The sequence below is a fragment of the Lepidochelys olivacea genome (genome assembly GCF_965140295.1).
Source record: "Lepidochelys olivacea isolate rLepOli2 genome assembly, chromosome: 2".
Classification (NCBI taxonomy): Eukaryota; Metazoa; Chordata; order Testudines; family Cheloniidae; genus Lepidochelys; species Lepidochelys olivacea.
In genome coordinates this window covers 225,686,561-225,706,827 of record NC_140412.1, presented here as the reverse complement: position 1 = coordinate 225,706,827, position 20,267 = coordinate 225,686,561, and the positions used below count along the sequence as shown (strand labels likewise).

The 20,267-nt window shown below is 39.8% G+C and overlaps 1 protein-coding gene across 3 annotated transcripts in view; it reads left to right on the top strand.

Annotated features, from left to right (window-relative positions):
* Positions 1-20,267, top strand: part of AKAP9 (A-kinase anchoring protein 9) — a 202,090-nt gene that overhangs the window by 95,070 nt on the left and 86,753 nt on the right. For all 3 annotated transcript variants that reach the window (XM_084619886.1, XM_084619885.1, XM_084619884.1), the window contains exons 10-17: positions 2,213-2,292; positions 5,063-5,201; positions 6,044-6,141; positions 8,683-8,794; positions 9,267-9,465; positions 16,526-16,622; positions 17,440-17,532; positions 19,894-20,253. In XM_084619886.1, the coding sequence (XP_084476012.1) occupies positions 2,213-2,292; positions 5,063-5,201; positions 6,044-6,141; positions 8,683-8,794; positions 9,267-9,465; positions 16,526-16,622; positions 17,440-17,532; positions 19,894-20,253 (1,178 nt within the window). The remainder of the gene's footprint in view (positions 1-2,212; positions 2,293-5,062; positions 5,202-6,043; positions 6,142-8,682; positions 8,795-9,266; positions 9,466-16,525; positions 16,623-17,439; positions 17,533-19,893; positions 20,254-20,267) is intronic.

Genomic DNA, 20,267 nt, shown 5'->3' with positions numbered 1-20,267 from the left:
GCATGAGAAAATAGCTGATGGTCAAATATCTCTTCCTCCTCTCCTGATGAAGCAGTCATGTCCCACTGCCTCTGATCACATGTGAATGACTTTAATCAGTTTCAAGACCTCATGCTGACACTCTTCAAATCCCCTCAGAAGGGATACAGGAGATCCAGCATAGGCTCTTGGACATCCTACACACTGCTTCCTCCATCCAGGTAGCTGTGCCCATAAATAAGACTTCACTTCAACTGGCCAAGATGATTTGGCAAAGGCTGGCCACAATACCTCCAACTTGTAAGAGGGCAGATAAAAAGAATTATGTCCCTGCTAGAGGCTCAGAATGTTTGTCCACACACATGGTACCCTCCTCCTTTGTGGTGGATGCAGTGAACAAGCATAATAGGCCACACCATGGCAAAACCATCCCGCATGACAAGGAACAAAAATTGTTGGACCTCTTGGGTTGTAAGAGTTACTCATCTACCCGGAGCAATTCAGGATTGCCAACTACCAGTTGCTTGTTGCAAAATACAACCACATAAATTATTCAAAGTTTGATTACTTTATTGAATATTTGCCTTTGGAACACTAAGAGTAATTCAGGCCACCATCGCTGAAGGTCAACTCCTGGCAAGAACTTCTTTTCAGGCTTCTCTTGATGTGGCTGATAACAGCAGCCCACTCCATCTCTACAGCAGTTGTCATTTGACATGCATCCTGGCTATAATCATCAGGAACCTCCTAGGCTATCCAGTGAATCCATGGATGAGTCCTTGCATTCCCTAAAGGATTTAAGAGCTACTCTCCATGCACTAAGGATTTATACACTTGCAAATAAAAGGAGATTCAGCAGGTCACAGACAGATCAAAGATCTTACTTTCCAGCTTACCATAGACCTTCAGAACCTTCCAGGAAAAACTTAGGTTCCAGAAGGGAAAAAGATCAGTCATCATGACTGTTGCAGCATAGTCATCTTCATCATCCAAGGATTCATTCTGATACTGTACCTTCATCGAGGGCCATGAACAATCCCATTATCTGGATTTACAGCTGGATCATCCTGCCTCCGACCCGCCCATCCCCCTCCTTTTGGAGATGATCACTCCTATTTTTGTACCTAATTGGAGCAGATTACTTGTGACAGATGGTTTTGGTGGTAATAACATTAGGCTCATGTCTGTGCATCTGCTTCTTCCCTGTCCTTTTTCAGAGACATCTCACGAACATCTGCAGGGGCAAGAAGTCTTGTTCCTCCTCCTTCACAAGCCCTGGCCACCTGGGGCTGACAGCCAAAATTCCTTTCTTTTTTAAAAAAAACAAAAACAAAACGAACACCCCATAGTTTGAAAACCACTATTTGAGAGTCTCCCGAAGACTATTTGTCTCTTATGGACAGAATTAAAGGGGCTCCCGTTTCAACCCAGAGACTATTCAAGTGGGTTTCCAGCAGGACACCTATTAAAAGGCTGCTAAGGTTCAGCTCCCTCCTATGCCCATTCCACCAAATTGCAATAGACTTCCATTGCCTTGCTCCTAACTGCACGCATTGCAGAAATCTGCAGAACTGCCACATGGTCTTTGGCTCTCACTTTTTCTAAACTATGCCCTAATACATACCTCTAGGACAGAGACTGCCTTTGGTACTGCAATTCTACAAAAGCCTCAGACTGGGTTCCTCAGTACCCATCTCCTTTAAGGAATGCAGTTCAGGAGTCACTTGAAGTGGTGCACCCATAGGGACATTACTCAAAGAAGGAGAGGATACTTGTACAGTAATTGGGGTCCTTCAAGATTTTTGTCCAGGGGGTGCTACGCTACTTGCCCCCCTTCCCTTCTTTCTCGGAGTCTTGTTTCCATTGGACTTTGTGATACAGAAGGAACTGAGGGTAGTTCATCTGACACTGCCCTTAGTAAGGGGCATGAGGGTAGCTAGGGCGCATGTGTAACCAGACAGGTACTGCTACCAAACATCTTCCATCATGAGCTCATGGGGCACATGCACACCTGAAGTGGACCACCTAGGGTCAAATATCTAGAAGAACTGCAGTTATTCTACAAGGTAAGCAACATCTTCTTTCCTATTCCCTCAATTTCAGTTTATTTGTCTCTGTCCGTCCACATTGTGAACTCGTTAGGGCTGTGCCTTCTTGTCTATTTGAAAAGTGTGTGACATCTAGTGCATGCTACAATAAATAAGTTAATAATATTAATAATCTGTATTAATAGACAATGAAGGCAAATCTACAGTGGTGCTTATAGAAAAGCTAAGCAGGGCGGTGTCTGAGGAATGCTTAAGGCTCACACAGGTAAGACTTTGTCAAAGAAACACTTTTTTACATAGGAATTTTGAAAATCAAGAACTGTTTATATATTGATAGAATTATTTCTTCTTAGTTCTTCTCACCACCCCTAACAAATTTTCATCACAGCATTTTCCTCTCCCAGTAATCCTTTAGTTTGAGACTGAGAAACCAGAACATTTTTCCTTCCTTCATGTATTTCCTCAGCTCCTGTATTTTTCCCCACAATGTTCTGTATATAGTGCTTCTGAAATCTTGCTGCCTTTCTGTAAACTATTGTAAATCGCCAAAGATCAGAGATTCGTAGATTTTAATGCCAGAAGGGACCACTATGATTGATTGGCCTGTGTTTTGCAGGAAGTCAGACTAAAGTACTTTACCCAGTAATTTCTGCATCAAGACCATAACTTCTGTTTGAGTTATAGCATATCTTTTAGTCTTGATTTTAGACTTCAAGTGATGGAGCATCCACATTTTCCCTTGATAAATTGTTCCAATGGCTAACTGTTTTGCTTTTTTCTGCTAGATTAAAGAGTCTTCTATTATCAGGAATATCTTCCCTATATAGGTGCTAAGTCACCTCTTAGCATTCTTTTACATAACCTAAATACATGAGATTTTTTAGTCTTTCACTATGAGGCATCTTTTCCATAATTCAGGTCATTCTTGTAGTTCTTTTCTGAAATCTTTCCAATTTTTCAACATTCTTTTTGGAGTGTGGACACAAGAACTGGACACAGTATTCCAGAAATGGTCTTACTAATGCTATATGTGAAAGTAATACCACCTTCCTTCTCTTTCTTGGTAGTCCACTGCTTATACGTCCAAAAACTGTAGGCCTAGTAGTTAGAGCATCGCACTGGGAATCCCTGTTCAGAGGATTATAAACCATGACTCCCATCTCCTTTACAGAGTTACTGTTTTCCAGGATATAGTCCCCCATCTTATAAATGTAACCTACATTTTTTGTTCCTAAATGTATGACCTTACAGTTGGTAATGTTAAAATACATGTTGCTGAAATGAGCCCACCTGACCAAGAAATGCAGGTCAACCTCTGTGACTGACCTATTCCCAGCATTATTTACCATTTCACCAATTTTTATGTCATCTGCAAATTTTACCAGGACTGATATGTATTTCCTTTCAAATCATATCTAAAGATGTTGAATAGCATTGGGCTGAGAACAGATTTCTGCAAGACCCACTATAGACACACCCAAAATCATGATTTCCCCATTTACAGTTACTTTTCTGTTGTTTCTCAGTTGAGAAGTTTTTAATCTGTTTAATATAGGCTGCATTGATTTTTGTCAGTGCTAATTTTTTATCATAATGTCATGCAGCCTATGTCAAATGCTTTTCAGAAGTCTATTATGTCAATATAGTTACCTTTATTACCAAACTTGTGATATTAAAAAAATTCAAAGATGTACGTACGTTATCTTTTGCCATCCAAAACTGGCCAATTTACATGAAACTGGCCAAGTTAGATAGATACTTTGAATATAAGGAAAAAAAAAACAAGCCCTGCCTTCTTTACTTTGAGTCCATATGCTAGATCTAGCAGAGTAATCACATAATTGTATAGATATTACCCTTGTATTCCCCTCTCCTTACTCCTGCTTTCTGTCCTGTGACCACCTCTTTACATAATGTCTAATCTAGTTTATCTCCTCTGAACTGAGAACATGTCTTCTTTCTCTTTTGGGAGTACTTATTCAAATTGTGGGCACTGTTATACATTTTAAATGATTCTGTACAGGACATTCAAGTGATTTATGGTCAAAATAAGAGATAATGACACTTCTTAGTACAAAAAACTCCTCCTCGTATGAAGTTAGGCAGAGTTACTTCCCTGACTAAAACAAGTTTTTGTTGAATTGTATTCATGCTACAGTAGTACTAGAGAGCAAATATAGGGAGAGATTGAACTGGATTTCATTATGACTTACACACACCATCAAGGGAACTGTTAACTAAATTCCAACTACAGATGCTTTAGTATTAGTGGTGTTAATCCAAAAAGAACACAGCTTTACATTAAGTTTCCAGGTTGAGTTTGAATGGCTGAACCCTGAACTTGTATTTCTGTAGTCATTTTTTTCAGAATATAGCCTTGCTTTCAGATGCTATATGGATAAATCTTTTTTTTCCTTCAGCCATCTCATTGTTAAAATGCCATACATCCTGGACAATCTAGCACCAATAAATTTGAAGGATTCTTTTCATTTGTGTTTACATGCATTTCACGTCATCCCCTTTGTTTTTGCCAGTCTGATGTATTCTTGAGTATAGATTGGATAATGACTTCTTCAAAAATCTTAGAAACACTTTTATAGGATTCTCGTAGATTGTATTCTACAATACAGGATAGTTCTCACCAACAAAGGAGCAGGAAATCAAAGTGAAGGTATGGTGCAATATGCATTGACCTGTGAGCCACTACAGGGTAGGGCTAATTTTACAAGACCTAAAAGACTTGACAGTGTCAGTTTCAGTGCTAAGGCGATATTTTTTTGTGAACCACCCCCTCCCCACTTCCCACTGTTTTTTATAAATGCAAAATATTAAGTGTCGTTTATCATCTGAAAACTTTGCAAACAGACATGTACAGCTATTTCCACGGAAGTTACTACCCCAAAGATACTGCTTTATGGATGCTATTTTTCTATTTTGTTTCCTCTGCCTGTTGTCTTTAATATAGTCATAAATAATCTGCTGTAGCCTGAACTATCTTTATTTCTTTTTGATATTTTTATTTGTTTGTCATATAGCTTCTCTGCAGTGTTCAGAGTGAACAACACTCAACTCCTATCAAAGTTAGTCCTGGAGAACAAGACATTTTCCATGTTCCTACTGTTGAGAGAAAAGAACCTGACATAGAATTACCAACGCACAGAATTCAAGCTCAAGGTAACACATGTAGTAACTTTTAGATATTGCTGACAACGCTATATTAATATACTGGTATTTATAATTAATAATCTAAGGCAGTGGTGCCCAAACTTTTCCTCTCACACCCCCCTTACCAGTAATAGAATATTTCAATGCCCCTCTGGGCCGGAAGTGGAGTCGCAGCGTGGCCGGGGCAGAGATGTGGCTGAGAGCGGGGGGCAGGGGCCAGTGGCTAAGCCGGAAGCAGAGCCGGGGCCGCAACTGTGGCCGGAGATAGGACCAGAGAGGGTCAGGGTGGCGCTCCCTCCCCACCCCACTGTGGGGGCTGGCCCAAGCCCCACTGCGCCCCCCCAGACGTTCCTCCATGCCCCCCTAGGGGGCGTGCGCCACAGTTTGGAGATCACTTATCTGAACTCAGTATTAATATGTCAGCTCAACCATTTTTATATACCCCTTTTATTTCTGCATATGATTCCATTGCTTATTTACATCACCAATTAATCAGCATTCAAGATGCCTCAATATTCTGAATCCCTCTTATTTTTTGCGTGCCATCCTGTGCAGTGCTTATTGTAGTGGAAGTTTCAGATAGATAATGTGAGGAGATTGATTTTTCTGCTCATACAACAGGAGAAGCTAAGCAGTTCTACCATAAATTATAAACAAACAAATGAATACTAATGCATAAACATTTGTACAGCCCCTCTCCCACTTACAATAATGGAGTAGTATAACGGTAATGGTAATAATCCTCTTCAGTTAAGAATTTGTGAGCAAGTTGATAAATTAAAAATACAATATGTAATGATGCAGTAACTGTGAATTTAATGAAAATGTCACCAGCTCTCTTTGTAATTTAGCCTTGCAAGAAAGTATGCAAATTCTTCTGAGCAAGATAATGGAAGAATACAACAGGCTGATGGCACTTCATACACAGTTTATGAGGGACTGTAAAAAGGTAAACTATTTACAATTCCATATGATTATAAAGTGGGTATGCAAACCAGATGCTGGTTGTGGATTCCATCTATTCCTTGTTTATTAAGTCCCAATCCTGCAAACACGTCCATATTTAAATTTGTGCATGTAAACTTCACTTGGCCCATTTATTTCATGCATAAAATGAAGCACATGTGCAAGTTTTTGCAGAATTGAGGCCTTATATATAAAGACCATTTAATGACTGTGTAATGTACCTGGATCTAAGAAGGGGAAATGAACTTTTCAAAATTAAATGGAAAACCCTCTTAAATGTGATGTTTTATGTCATGTAATACTCAGTTGGTATTCTTGGTGAAAAAAGTTAACACTAACATTCTTATAATGTTTCAAGGTGATTTTACAAGATATTTTTATCATCATCATGGCATATCCCAATGGGACATGGCCTCCTTGCAGATCGAGTGCAAATCTGAATTATTCTCTGGCTTGGTCCTTAAGGTGGCCTGGCTGAATGTTCAGTTTATGTCCATCACTAGCAATTTAATCTGACCATCAAAGCTTTTGCTGCCCCCATAATCATCAGCCATATACTGCCATTTCTTGAAATATGGTTCATATGGTTCCTAAAACAAGTACTTAGCCAAGTCTGGTCCTGAGAAATTTGAGGAAAATAAATATAGTTCAGTTATGATTTATAGCTCAGCCATTTTTAGTATATACAATAGATTCCGCTTACTAACAACCCCTCAGCAGATGGCCAAAATTGGCCATTAACCTGCAATTGCCAATAAGAGAGAGGCAGTTCTGCAAGGCTGCAGCCAGAGAAGGAAGCTCAGAGGCTCGAGGTACCTCTCCTTGTGTTTTCCAGGCTGCATCCTCCCCTGGCACCAAGGCCCCAGGTTCAACACATCCCAGTGCTACCTTCACTGGTTACAGCCCTGCAAACCTGCCTGTGGCCAGGGCTTTCCACAAGAGGCAGGGGCTCTGGAATATGTTGAACCCAGTCCTCAAGGCAGGACGCAACCTGGAGAGCACAGGGGAGAACAAATACTTTGTAGCCCTCGCACCACTAACAGCCCCATTCCCTGCTGCTGCCCTGCTAGCAGCCTACCCTGGAGCCTGGGTTCTGCATGTCCAATTGCTTCTGTCCCTTGCTGCCGCCCCACAAACCTGCCTGCAGCCAAGGCTTTCCACAAAAAAATTGTCACTAGCCGGCATGCCTGTTGCTAATGTCCAGGCCAATTAACATTATAGTCATTGCATGGTATTGGTTCCATGTTCCCATGGACAGAAAGTTTTTATTAATAGGGTTGCTATTAAGCGGAATCTACTATATTTTGAAGGTTGTCACTTTTTATGGGTGTTGCTGCTGTTTGCTTTTTACAATTTTGGTCATAGGCACAGGTAGATGTATAAAATTGAGCAATTACATAATGTAAAATTACACAGATAATCTTATTTAAAGAATGACCCATCAAATATCCTGTTTTTTCTTTCTTATATGTATAACTTTGACTCCCTATTCAGTGGAAAATATACATATTCATCTAAAACAGGGAAGTGCCCAAAGACTGCATACAGCATGTTGGCTGTGCATTGGCCTGATCTGTTTAGAACACAGGCTGGAAAACGTATTATGAAATAAGATTAACTAGCTAAATCTAAAAAGAAATGGAAAAAAATTGAAATGTTTTGAAAATAAGTTTCCTACACTGTTACCTATGAACAAATTCAGTAGTCTTAAATAAAGATTTTTAAATTCTGAGAAAAACTTCAAATAATCTCAGAGAGGTCCTATATTTTTAAAAATAAGTATAAAAAGAATAGTCTGTGGGTAATCTGACCAGTAGTAAAGTATTTCTTCTTCCTTAAGCTAACTTGGATTCCTGTTACCTGCACCTTATATATGCTAATATTTTATAGGTAAACAGAACATGAGCTTTCAATATAGAGTAAAAATTCTCATTGAGTTCATTCTAAGCTTTTTTTACATGCATGACTTAGCTTTTATTGAAAAGCAGGAGGGAGAGACGTGCAGCATTTATAAAAGTCTCTATGAATTCCACTTGGTGGATCTGTTAACAAGATGGTTTGAATACATATGTAACCAGCAATACTCCACCTATTACCATAAGACCAAATGGATCGTCTTTGCAGTGTTCCTGCCCTCCATATCTTGATATGCTCGATACCGTAGATCTTAAGACCGTCTTTGGGTAAATAGCACAGTATTCTTTCATACAAATATAAGATGATTTTGATGAAATGGTCATTTTTCTTACTGATGTGCCATCAGTAGAAAATTTGATAATAGTACAGACAATGTATCCTGCATTGCTTTATATTAAAAGGTTAAATGTGATATATTCAGTGGTTACGTTTAGAAAGAGGTTGCAAAATATGCATATGTGGTTATGTGTATGTATTTTATATATATGGTAGATTAGGTGCAAGTAAAGTATTAGCACTTGTGTTATGCTTTCAGGACAGTTACAGTTTCTATTCTTGATTTAAATATTATTTAAATTGTCATTTGTTTTTACTGTACTTTTCCTAGGTTGAAGAGCAGCAGACATCATATGTTGAACTGGAGCATCGAAAAGAAGAGGAAAGCAACCGTTTACAAATGAAAATAGAAGACTTTCAGACCCCTTCTCAGGACCTTATTGGTAAAGAGATACATATGCAATTATTTGTAATGTCTATAGCCATAAAGATGAACAAACCGCTTTAAATCAAAATTTGTTTCCTGTGGATAAGACAAGGTTAAACACCATAAGTACTGAGGATTCTGTCATCTGATTTATGTGCTTTTTGTTCTTATAAATCTCTGGAATGTTGTTTAGAAATTCAGCTGATCTGCTCTAGAACTGTTCAGTAATATTTTTTTTGTTTTCAGCAATTAAAGGGATTATTAATATTACCTCTAAGAGAGAGAGAGTTCTTGTGTTGTTTTGTAAGATTGTTGTTGTTTATAGAAAATAGGATTGCTCTGCTATCACAATAAAAATAATTACCTTCATTAACATTTTATGAGATCTTTGATGTTATTGCTAGTCACCATTTTACTATTTCAAATAGACTTTTTATGTGTATTAACATAATTAACTGATTTTCTCCCTTCAAATTACCCATTTATAGATCTTATGGTTAGAGCATCTCATTGGGAGGAGATGGAGAACCTTAAAACACAACTTGAAGGACAACATGCTCAAGAAATTGAGCATCTCCGATCCTATTTCCAGCAGCAGTTGAAAGAAACTGAAGAGAGATACACTACAGAGATTGCTCATTTACAGAATGGACTTCAGGATGTCAGTGAATCCCCTGAAGATTTCAGGTATCCCATGATCTGTATCCTCCTTTTCTATAGAGTTTACCATGTTGTACTGAATACCGTATGTAAACATTAGTGTTTTCAAAAATCTAATGCGTGCAAAGCTTTATATTTTATTAACATCAGAATATGAAAAAATCATCAAATTATATGAACGTTTTTTTACTCATCACTTTTTTTTTTTAAATCAAGTATTTTACAAAGAAATGATGTAACCCAGGGGTCGGCAACCTATGGCACGCCTGCAAAGACGGCACGCGAGCCAATTTTTAATGGCACTCTGCTGTCTGCCTGGGTCCGGGCAGACAGCACTGTGCCACTAAAAATCCTGCCTGGCCCGGCCTGCTCTTTTCCGCCCCCTGCCCACTGCTCTTTCCTTGCAGGGCAGGCAAGCTTCCCCCGCCCCCGGCCTCTTCCCCGAGCGTGCTGGGTTCCTGCCCCTCCTTCTCTCCCTCCCCGTGGCCGATCAGCTGACGGCCCTTGCGATGAAGCGGGAGAGGTAAAAGCAGAGCCGCAGCGCGCTCTCTGCTCCGGGGACCTTGGGGAGGGGGGTGGAGTCAGGGCATATCCCCTCCAGCCCCCTGCTGTGAGCCCTGCACCCCCCCACACTCCCTAGCCCTCTGCCCTCACCCCCAAACCCTCCACACACCCCAGCCCCGTGCCCTGACCCCTGCCCTGACTCCAGTGCCCTCTGCCCTGACTCCTGCACCCTCCTCACACACCTCCAGCCCCCTGCCCTGACTCCTGCACCCCCCACACATACCCAGCCCCCCCACCCCACCCCATGCCCTGACTCTTGCACCCCCCACATCCCCACTCCCACCCTGAGCACCAAACAGGAGCTCCTGTGCGTTTGCGCACACACACATACACCCCCCCACACACACACATTCCCACCTGCACCCCTCGCACCAAATGGGAGCTGCCCAGGGAAGCGCTCCACACCCAAACCTCCTGGCCCAACCCAGAGCCCCCTCCCTCATTATAGCTCCTGGCCAGACCCTGCACCCGAACCCCCAGCCTGCTCCTTCACCCCCAGCCCTGTGCTCAGTACACTCCCACAGAGAAAGGAAGAGAATGGCTAGAACCAGGGAGAAGGTAGGTACTTACTCTATATGGACAGAGCTGGGACTGCAGCCTGGCAGCGGGCTGAGCCGCTCAGTGCACTGCCAGTCTGGGGTCCCAGCCGCCAGCCCCGCTCAGCCCACTGCCGGTCTGGGGTTCTGGCTGCTGGCCCCTTGTCAGCCAAGGTCCCAGCCGCAGGCCCCGCTTAGCCTGCTGCCGGCCTAGGTGAACGGAACCCCAGGCCAGCAGCGGGCTGAGTGGGCCGGCGGCATAAGATCAGCATTTTAATTTAATTTTAAATGAAGCTTCTTAAACATTTTGAAAATCTTGTTTACATACGACAACAGTTTAGTTATATAATATATAGACTTATAGAGAGAGACCTTCTAAAAAATGTTAAAATGTATTATTGGCATGCAAAACCTTAAATTAAAGTGAATAAATGAAGACTTGGCACACCACTTCTAAAAGGTTGCCGTCCACTGGTGTAACCAGTATGAACTAAGTGAGGGAGCAGTATCTGGTAACTCAGAAATTATTGAATATTGAATTCACTATTTTACAAGTATTTCTCTAATATATCATTGCAAATTGTTGTATGTTATACCGCTGCAACAGATTTGATAGTTACCCTTGAACATTTGCAAATTGTACTCATTACTTCATGTTACTCAATATATAAATTATTTAATATTTGATGTATTCAGTACAGTACTTGTTACCAAGTAGCATAGGAAAGGTGGGGCAAACCTCCCAGGTAGCTGTGGGAAATGGAAAGGCACAGCCACTCCCTTTCCCCACTGCCTTTCAGAACCCTGCCAGTCTGAACAAAACCACTCCCCATCTCAGTCGGAGGCCATTCAAGCTAGCCATGTCTGCTTTGGCAAAAAGTGGAGAAAACATATTTTTTTCTTTTTGTTACACTTTCGAGTTGATATGTCTTTCCTTCCCTTTCTTAAAATACATTTCTACCCTGAGAAGTGACTATGTAAAAATGCAAAAAGAAAAGGAGTACTTGTGGCACCTTAGAGACTAACCAATTTATTTGAGCATAAGCTTTCGTGAGCTACAGCTCACTTCATCGGATGCATTCAGTGGAAAATACAGTGAGGAGATTTATATACACACAGAACGTGAAAAAATGGGTGTTTATCATGCACACTGTAAGGAGAGTGATCACTTAAGATGAGCTATTACCAGCAGGAGAGTGGGGGGGGGAGGAGAAAACCTTTTGTAGTGATAATCAAGGTGGGCCATTTCCAGCAGTTAACAAGAATGTCTGAGGAACAGGGGAGGGAGGAAATAAACAAGGGGAAATAGTTTTACTTTGTGTAATGACTCAACCACTCCCAGTCTCTATTCAAGCCTAAGTTAATTCTATCCAATTTGCAAATTAGTTCCAATTCAGCAGTCTCTCGTTGGAGTCTGTTTCTGGTGTCTTTTTGTTGAAGAATAGCCACTTTTAGGTCAGAAATCGAGTGACCAGAGAGATTGAAGTGTTCTCCGACTTGTTCATATTCCGACCTACTCGTGATGACAACAGCACCTCCTTTGTAAACCTGCTGAAGTGAATAAACAGATTGACAGAGCCAGAAGAGTACCCAGAAGTCACCTACTATAGGACAGGCCCAACGAAGAAAATAACAGAACGCCACTAGCCGTCACCTTCAGCCCCCAACTAAAACCTCTCCAACGCATCATCAAGGATCTACAACCTATCCTGAAGGATGACCCATCACTCTCACAAATCTTGGGAGACAGGCCAGTCCTTGCCTACAGACAGCCTCCCAACCTGAAGCAAATACCAGCAACCACACAACAGAACGACTAACCCAGGAACCTATCCTTGCAACAAAGCCCGTTGCCAACTGTGTCCACATATCTATTCAGGGGAAACCATCATAGGGCCTAATCACATCAGCCACACTATCAGAGGCTCGTTCACCTGCACATCTACCAATGTGATATATGCCATCATGTGCCAGCAATGCCCCTCTGCCATGTACATTGGTCAAACTGGACAGTCTCTACGTAAAAGAATAAATGGACACAAATCAGACATCAAGAATTATAACATTCATAAACCAGTCGGAGAACACTTCAGTCTCTCCGGTCACTCGATTTCTGACCTAAAAGTGGCTATTCTTCAACAAAAAGACTTCAGAAACAGACTCTCTCCAACGAGAGACTGCTGAATTGGAATTAATTTGCAAATTGGATAGAATTAACTTAGGCTTGAAGAGAGACTGGGAGTGGTTGAGTCATTACACAAAGTAAAACTATTTCCCCTTGTTTATTTCCTCCCTCCCCACTGTTCCTCAGACGTTCTTCTTAACTGCTGGAAATGGCCCAACTTGATTATCACTACAAAGCAAAGTCGTCCGTCCCCCCCCACCCCCTTGCTGGTAATAGCTCATCTTAAGAGATCACTCTTCTTACAGTGTGCATGATAAACACCCATTTTTTCATGTTCTGTGTGTATATAAATCTCCTCACTGTATTTTTCCACTGAATGCATCCGATGAAGTGAGCTGTAACTCACGGAAGCTTATGCTCAAATAAATTGGTTAGTCTCTAAGGTGCCACAAGTACTCCTTTTCTTTGTGAATACAGACTAACACGGCTGCTACTCTGAAACTTATGTAAAAATGGTATCTATTTACCAAGCTGATTGGCTTCTTGTGTGTACTCAGTCATGTATGCTTACTTTATTGGAAACACTAGGCCCTGGATTTACACACAGACTTAATATTTGCAGGACCAGTACCTTAGTTTTTACAACTTCCTGCTACTATCCGCTTTGGAGAACAAACACAGTGCCTTCTGAATACTCATACGGCTAGGCATGAACTCCCAGTGAGCATCTGAGCTTGTTTAAGGCCTCCTAGCCTGGTCAATTATCAGCACTGTAAAAATGGTACATTTGAAGTATTGTCAATGTGGATTTTATTAAAATCTATAGACTGGAATATCTGTACTGGCCTGGACAAGTTATCAGCCTTTATTATTAATTTCCTGATGCTTTTTAGTCTGTCACTGCTTGATCCTTTTTTAGACTTCTTTTTGTATACATGTTAATCTGCTGGTTTCATTCAAGTTAACTCTTTGTGAAGTGAAAATATTTAGCAATAAGTAAATACTCATGAGCATGCATCCTTTTTAGACTAAACATTTTAGATGATGCACTGTCCTGTTCATTCACTCCTGTATTCTTGAGCATTATGCAAGTTAGAAGGAAACCAAAGGTTTTCACATAAACTTAGAATTTAATGGGAAAAATACCCTTGCTTGGGAATAACTTAGTCTTCTGGGAACCAAATGTGTAGTTCTTCCTCTTTATAGATATGTTTACCAGGTAGCTGCTTTTATAGAGTTTTCTGGGGGGTCTTCAGTCCCCATCCTTACTTTGTTACTCCATTTGTAATCTGTGTAAGAGCTAAGCAGAGAATTAATACCTTCCTTGCTGGGAGTCAGGTAGATCTTTTCACCAGGTTGCATTCCTGTCACATCTTGGTAAATAATTAATGGAACACACTGTGTAATGCTATTTAAAAAGTAGAGTAATTTCTTAATTTATTGCTGAACTCAGTGAATCCTAAGATTGAGGAGCACCATACATTATAGTATAGGACTTGTTCATTACCTGACTTCTTTATAAAGAAAGCAGAATACATTTTGAATAAGAGTCCTAGAAATAATAACTTTTTATAGCTAAAATAATGAATTGTTGCTACCTTGAGAAAGTTATCAGGTATTTTGGATTCCTTGCTATTTCAAAGTTATCTTATTGAAGACATGGTTTTACATAAAATCTGCTTTTGAGAAAAAGCAAGCCTGAAAATTTGTACACATTTTAAATGTGTCAAAAGATCATAAACCTAGCAATAAAGAAGCTTAACGTCTTCTTTCATTCACCCTACACTTATGTCTTCTTTAGCAAGGCACTCATTTGTCTCATGATAGCAGAAAATGAATATTAGAGGAAGGATTTGTGAAAGCCACAAATCTTAATAATTTTAAAGCCTGGTTTTAACTTTGGCCTTTTGTAACATCTCTCCTAAGAAGAGTATAGCCAGAGCTTTGAGCTTCCTTGTATCAACTTGCTGCAACAATGGGAGATTTAACATAACCCAGTTAGAACAGTCTGTTAACAAGCTACCTATATAATACAAGCAGGACATGCATCTGACTAGGGTGTAACAATTAAAAGGGCAGCAAAAAAATTGTGACCAGTCTTCCAGCTGATGTCTGGCCCCATCTGGTTTCTCCAGAATCTCAGCACCTCCTCTTCTTTAGCCTGCACCCTAGTAGTCAAACCTTGACCATTGGCTTCCCCTTAATTTTATGTTGGTGGTAAGTAAACAATAGCAGCAACCAGAGCTTGGCAGAGGCTGCTAGTCTCAATAGGGCTTTAAAGGGCAACCCTCCTGTAAGGATGGGAGTCTGTATAACTGAAGGTAGGGAGTGTAGATATTGAGAAAAAGGACATGTGGCTGGGAGATGGAAGAGTATTCTGTGGAGGGAGGGTTGTAAAGTGAGTGGGACTGGGTAGGATGATATGGGGTAGGATGATGTACAGTGAATGAGGCAGGGGACTGGACACTGAACAAAGTGGATAACAAATATCTCCCTCATTCACTATGCTCTGTCCATCTTGTTCCCTAAATTACTAAGAAGTCCCATGGAAAATATTGTATATCAGCAGTTCCATTGCACTGTGACCCCCTTCTGACAACAAAAATTACTATAGGACCCCTGGAGGGGGGACAGAAACAGGAGCCTGCCTGGGTCATGCCACCTTGGTTGGGGAGTGCCAAAGTGGAAGCCCGAGGGCTACAGCTCCGAGCAACAGGCCTGTAACCTGAGCCCCTCTACCCAGGGCTGAAGCTGAATCCTGAGCCCTGCTGTCTAGGGCTTTGTCTTTGACTTTGGGCTCCAGCAACTCTAATGCCAGCCCTGCTGACCCCATTAAAATGGGGTCGGGACCCACTTTGAGGTCCTGACCCACAGCTTGAGAACTGCTGTTGTATATGATCATGTAATTAAAGACTATCATAATCCACATACCGGGGGGTCAGACTTTTCATACTTCATTTTGTAACCTTAGCATTTTTTTAATATTGGATGGAATATTTGATTCTTTTGAATATATACACAGTAGTCACACTTTTTTTTTAAAAAAAAACTTCTGTTTTGAAAGATTCTATCAGTTTGAGACAGCATCCGTATGCTTGCAATTGTGAATACTGGTAGAACTGATATCTGTCAAACTTGTAGAAACTTTTGAAGTGTGATTACTGTAGTATGTATTTGGAAAGTTTTATGGCTCGCTTCCCTGGCCACTAAGTAGGATGGATAGAAAACATAGAATGGAGGTGGGAATGACATATTTAGATTTGCCTAGAGTAGCAGAATGTTTAGAAGTGCATCTGGTCCTATTTCATCAAACTTTGTTATTAATTTTGAGTGGAATTTTACAAGTGTCTACGTGACTTAAGACAATAGGTCCCACTGAGATCAAGAGGACTTGTGTTCCTAAGTCGCTTAGGCTCTTTCAAAAATCCCAGCTTTTATGTTTAAGTTTAAATTGTCAAATTGTGTACTAACTAACATGCATAACTAAAAGTTTTTATTTTCATTACCTTTATCCTCCATCTCCCCTTTGCTCTTCTTGTTTGTCACATTCACTTATTTATTATTTCAAATTAGACTGTAAAGTCTTTGGGCAGAGGCTCTGATTAGCTTTGTGTTTACACAGCATTTTTCTCAATGGGGCTGATACTGACTGGGGCATTTGGGGATTACTGCAATACAAATAATAAACAGTAATCATCATCATTTTGCATTTTACTATTAAAAGAGTACCACAGAATTTGTAAAATATGTGTCCTCTGACACTAGTTTAATTTTTTCTTATATAATCAGCTAGAGGTATTAGGAAACTGAAATGAATATCTTGTAATATTAATATGTTCCCCATCTTTCTTTTACATTTTAGTATATCTGAAGAGTCACAGGGAAACTCTAAAGACTTCATGCAGAAAATGACAAAAACTGAAAGTCTTCATCAACAAAGTACAGATACGGCAGTAGAGGTACTGTATAATTCAGTTTGCCTATCAACAATATTATGTGTTTTCAGCATAATTTAAGTACCTTGGGATATAAATATTTACACTTCAACAAGACATCATTGACATTTGGGAATAATGTTTTGGAGTAATAAACAAATGATAATGATAATCTCAATAGTTATATCATATGTTTGAAGTGAAACATGAACATGAGTTCAGCCCATGATCAAGAAACAAATGAAAGTCCGATTTAAGTGTTTACAAAACATATCAAAGAAAATGTGTGTGTCATAGAAATTATGATGAGCAATAATCTTAGCTTTCATTTTAAAAAAAAGTTTCTAGCCCTGGTTGCAGAGGAAAGTTTGAAAAATTAATTCTTAAAGGCTCAAAAACCAGACAGCAAATAAAAAAAATCCAAAACTTTTAAGCCACCCTTAACATTTGTTGAGACCAGACTCATGATTTTTGAACTTTTGGGATTGGCAGTACTGTATTTCAGACTTGTTTGTAAGGCTCAATGACCTAGTCATGTCCCTTCTGCCCTTACCCCAGCTTCTATGCTTCTGGGGGGGGCAAACAGTGCTGGAGAACTGAACCACCACTTCATCTATTGCAATTTTAGCTTTTGTATCCGATTTTGGAACCACAGTGAGGAAAATTCCCTTTTCCAACTCTTTTTCTTTGTGGACCAAGATTACTTAAACTAATTTACAGGTAACCTTTAATAAAAAAAAAAAAAAGAGGTTTAGAAAATTCAGTATCCTAGCTGAAACTTGTAGAATTGAGAAAGTAAAAGCAAGAAACCATGAATTAATATTTCATATTTTTTCCTTAGTTTCCTAGTAAAATGGAATCAAAAGGTGATATGGACATTATTCAGCTGTTGGAAAAACAGTACCAAGGAAGATTAGAAGAAGAAATAGCTAAGGTATAACTTTATAGTAACAACTTTTTAAACATGTGTAATGTGGTTTTATTTACTGTTTTTTACTATTCAGAAAATTACAGAACAAATATATTGTTATAGTTATATTTATTTATGGGAAACTATCTTTTTCTGATTCTTAACAAGGGAGAACCTTTCAAAGCCTGTAGGGAATCTTCTGCTTTTGACACAAGCTTAACGTGATAAGTAGGCCCATACTAATCCGCTTTATTTTTCTTTTTTCACTCATTCCTTTAGCATACACCAGTTAATCCTTTTACTTTCTTAACCAATACCCATCTTCCAGGGGGTCCTGCCCCTAAAATCCTCTGTATAACCCTCTCAAAATCTTCTCCGTAAAGGAAAAGAGCAACTTAATCAGTCTAATCCAATTTTTTTGAAAGAGGTGTATGATTACAGTTGACTGGAAACTTAGCTAAGTTTAGAATACTTGGGCTGCTTACCTGGTTTGTTCCATTTTTATTAATTTTTATTTTTATAAAAGGAGAAGAGAACTGATTTACTTTTCTGTATATCTGTACAATGTGAATACATTTTCTCCTTGTGCACCAACTGACTGTATTTTCATTAGAGAGACAATGTGGATGAGGTAATATCTTTTATTGGACCAACTTCTGTTGGTAGAAGAGAGACAAGCTTTTGAGCCACACACAGCTCTTCTTTAGCTCTGGGATAGATACTCCGAGCATCACGGCTAAATGCAAAGGGGAGCAGATTGTTTCGCATAAGTAGAGCCCTGCAAATCCATGTATATCCGCTTATATCCATGGATATCTGCATCGATGGAGACGGATGATGTTGTATTATTTACCATCTTTGTGAATCGGATGCAGATCCAAATTTTTGTATCTGCACAGGCAGTGCTTAATTTGTGCTGGGGCTTGCCAGGGCTGAGCCCCAGCATCTCTCGACATAGCAGGTCATAGCCCTGGCACCGACTTACTCCTTTGAGTCTGTCAGCTCCCGCATGCAAGGAGGCTGCAGCTCCAGCTGTTACTTCCTGGCATGGGGAGGCTGTGGCTCCAGCTGCAGTGTTTAATTTGCGCCAGGCCTTGCCAAGGCTGAGCCCCGGCACCTCTTTCATTAAAAATTAAGCACTGCGGGCAGGGCTCTAACTGTGAGTTAGGGTGCGGGTGCTGGTGTGGATGCAGATGCTTATAAAAGGTGGAGTGCAGATCGCGGGTCACATACAAGTTAATTATCATGGAAGCACATCGGATGCGGATCCACATTTTTGTATCGATGCAGGGTTCTAAGCATAAGTAGTTAGGACATATTCTGAGGGACCATTCAAGGTGCAGTGGCCCGTTAACAGTCTAAGGGCAAAAAGAGGGTGTTAGTGGGTTACAGATTGTTGTAATAAGCCATAAATCCAGTGTCTGTGTTCAGTCCATGAGTTATGACTGTAAGCTCCCAGGCTTGTCTTTTGAAAATGTTGTGCAGGTTTCCTTAGAGGATGAGGACTCTACTGGAGATTGTATAAAGAACTTAAATGAGACATTTCACATTTTACAGAAAGCCACTTTATCCAGTTGATGTCTAGGAAAACATCTGCAACTATAACAAAAGGTTTTGAAGAAAGTAGCAAGACACATAGTATGTCTGATCTATCAATCCTCATATCCTTTAAGAGTCTGGATCTTCATTCAGCCAAACTATCTTATCCTCACCATTACAAATTATTTATGAAAATCGGGAAGGGTGAGGGATTGAATGTCTTGCCACTTTCTTCAAAATCTGTTGTCATAGTTGCAGATATTTTCTTAGACATCAACTAGGTAAAGTAGCTTTCTGTAAAATGTGAAATGTCCCATTTAAGTTCTTTATACAATCTCCACTATGTCAGTTTTGTCATACTGCTGATGAAAAGAAATATCTCTCATCATTGCAGAATTTATTTTCTGATCTTGTACTCTCCATAAGTACATGAAGGTTATAGTGAAAAAATAATTCATCTCCTTTCATTATGAGACAGCAGAAATAGAAAAAAAAAACCAAGCGGGGGAAATCACTCAGTGAGATTAATAGGAGATAAATGTAGAACTAATAAAGTAATAACTTATCATATGGTTTGTAGTCATCCTGGGGAATTCAGGCAATGGGAGGTTATAGCTTCAAATACTATAGATAGTTGTATTTCCAATAATATATCTCACTTTATAATAGCATATTTAAAAATATGAATTTTATTTGCTAACTGTGTTGCTTTTTTACCTTTTAAATGTATTTATTTCCATGTAAAATTTATTTATTCATATTATTGATGGGTAGCAACTAGTTTTCTTCTACAGTTGTAGACGCTGCTATGTATGAACTTCTAAAGGTTGTTTTTATTTTTTTCAGGTTATTGTGTCAATGAGCGTAGCATTTGCCCAACAGACTGAACTGGCAAGAATGGCTAGACAAGAGGAAGAATCAGCACTATTGGTAGCACAAACAAAAATTGTTCATAAAAAGGAAGAATGTTTTGAAAGTAGGAAGAAGTGCACTGAAGATGAGCTAGACAACCATCTTATTAAGGAGAAGAAAGCAGACATTAAACATGCAGAAGAATTTAAACCACTTAGCAAGGAGCTGAGTGAAGAGTCCAGTGAGATTTCTTCTCTTGAAGAACAACTTGAATCAAGGGTTAAGCCTGGTTACATACTAGAACTGAGCAAGAATGAAATGAGGTTTCCAGTAAAAGTAGTGAAGGAAATATCAGTAAGTATATAAAC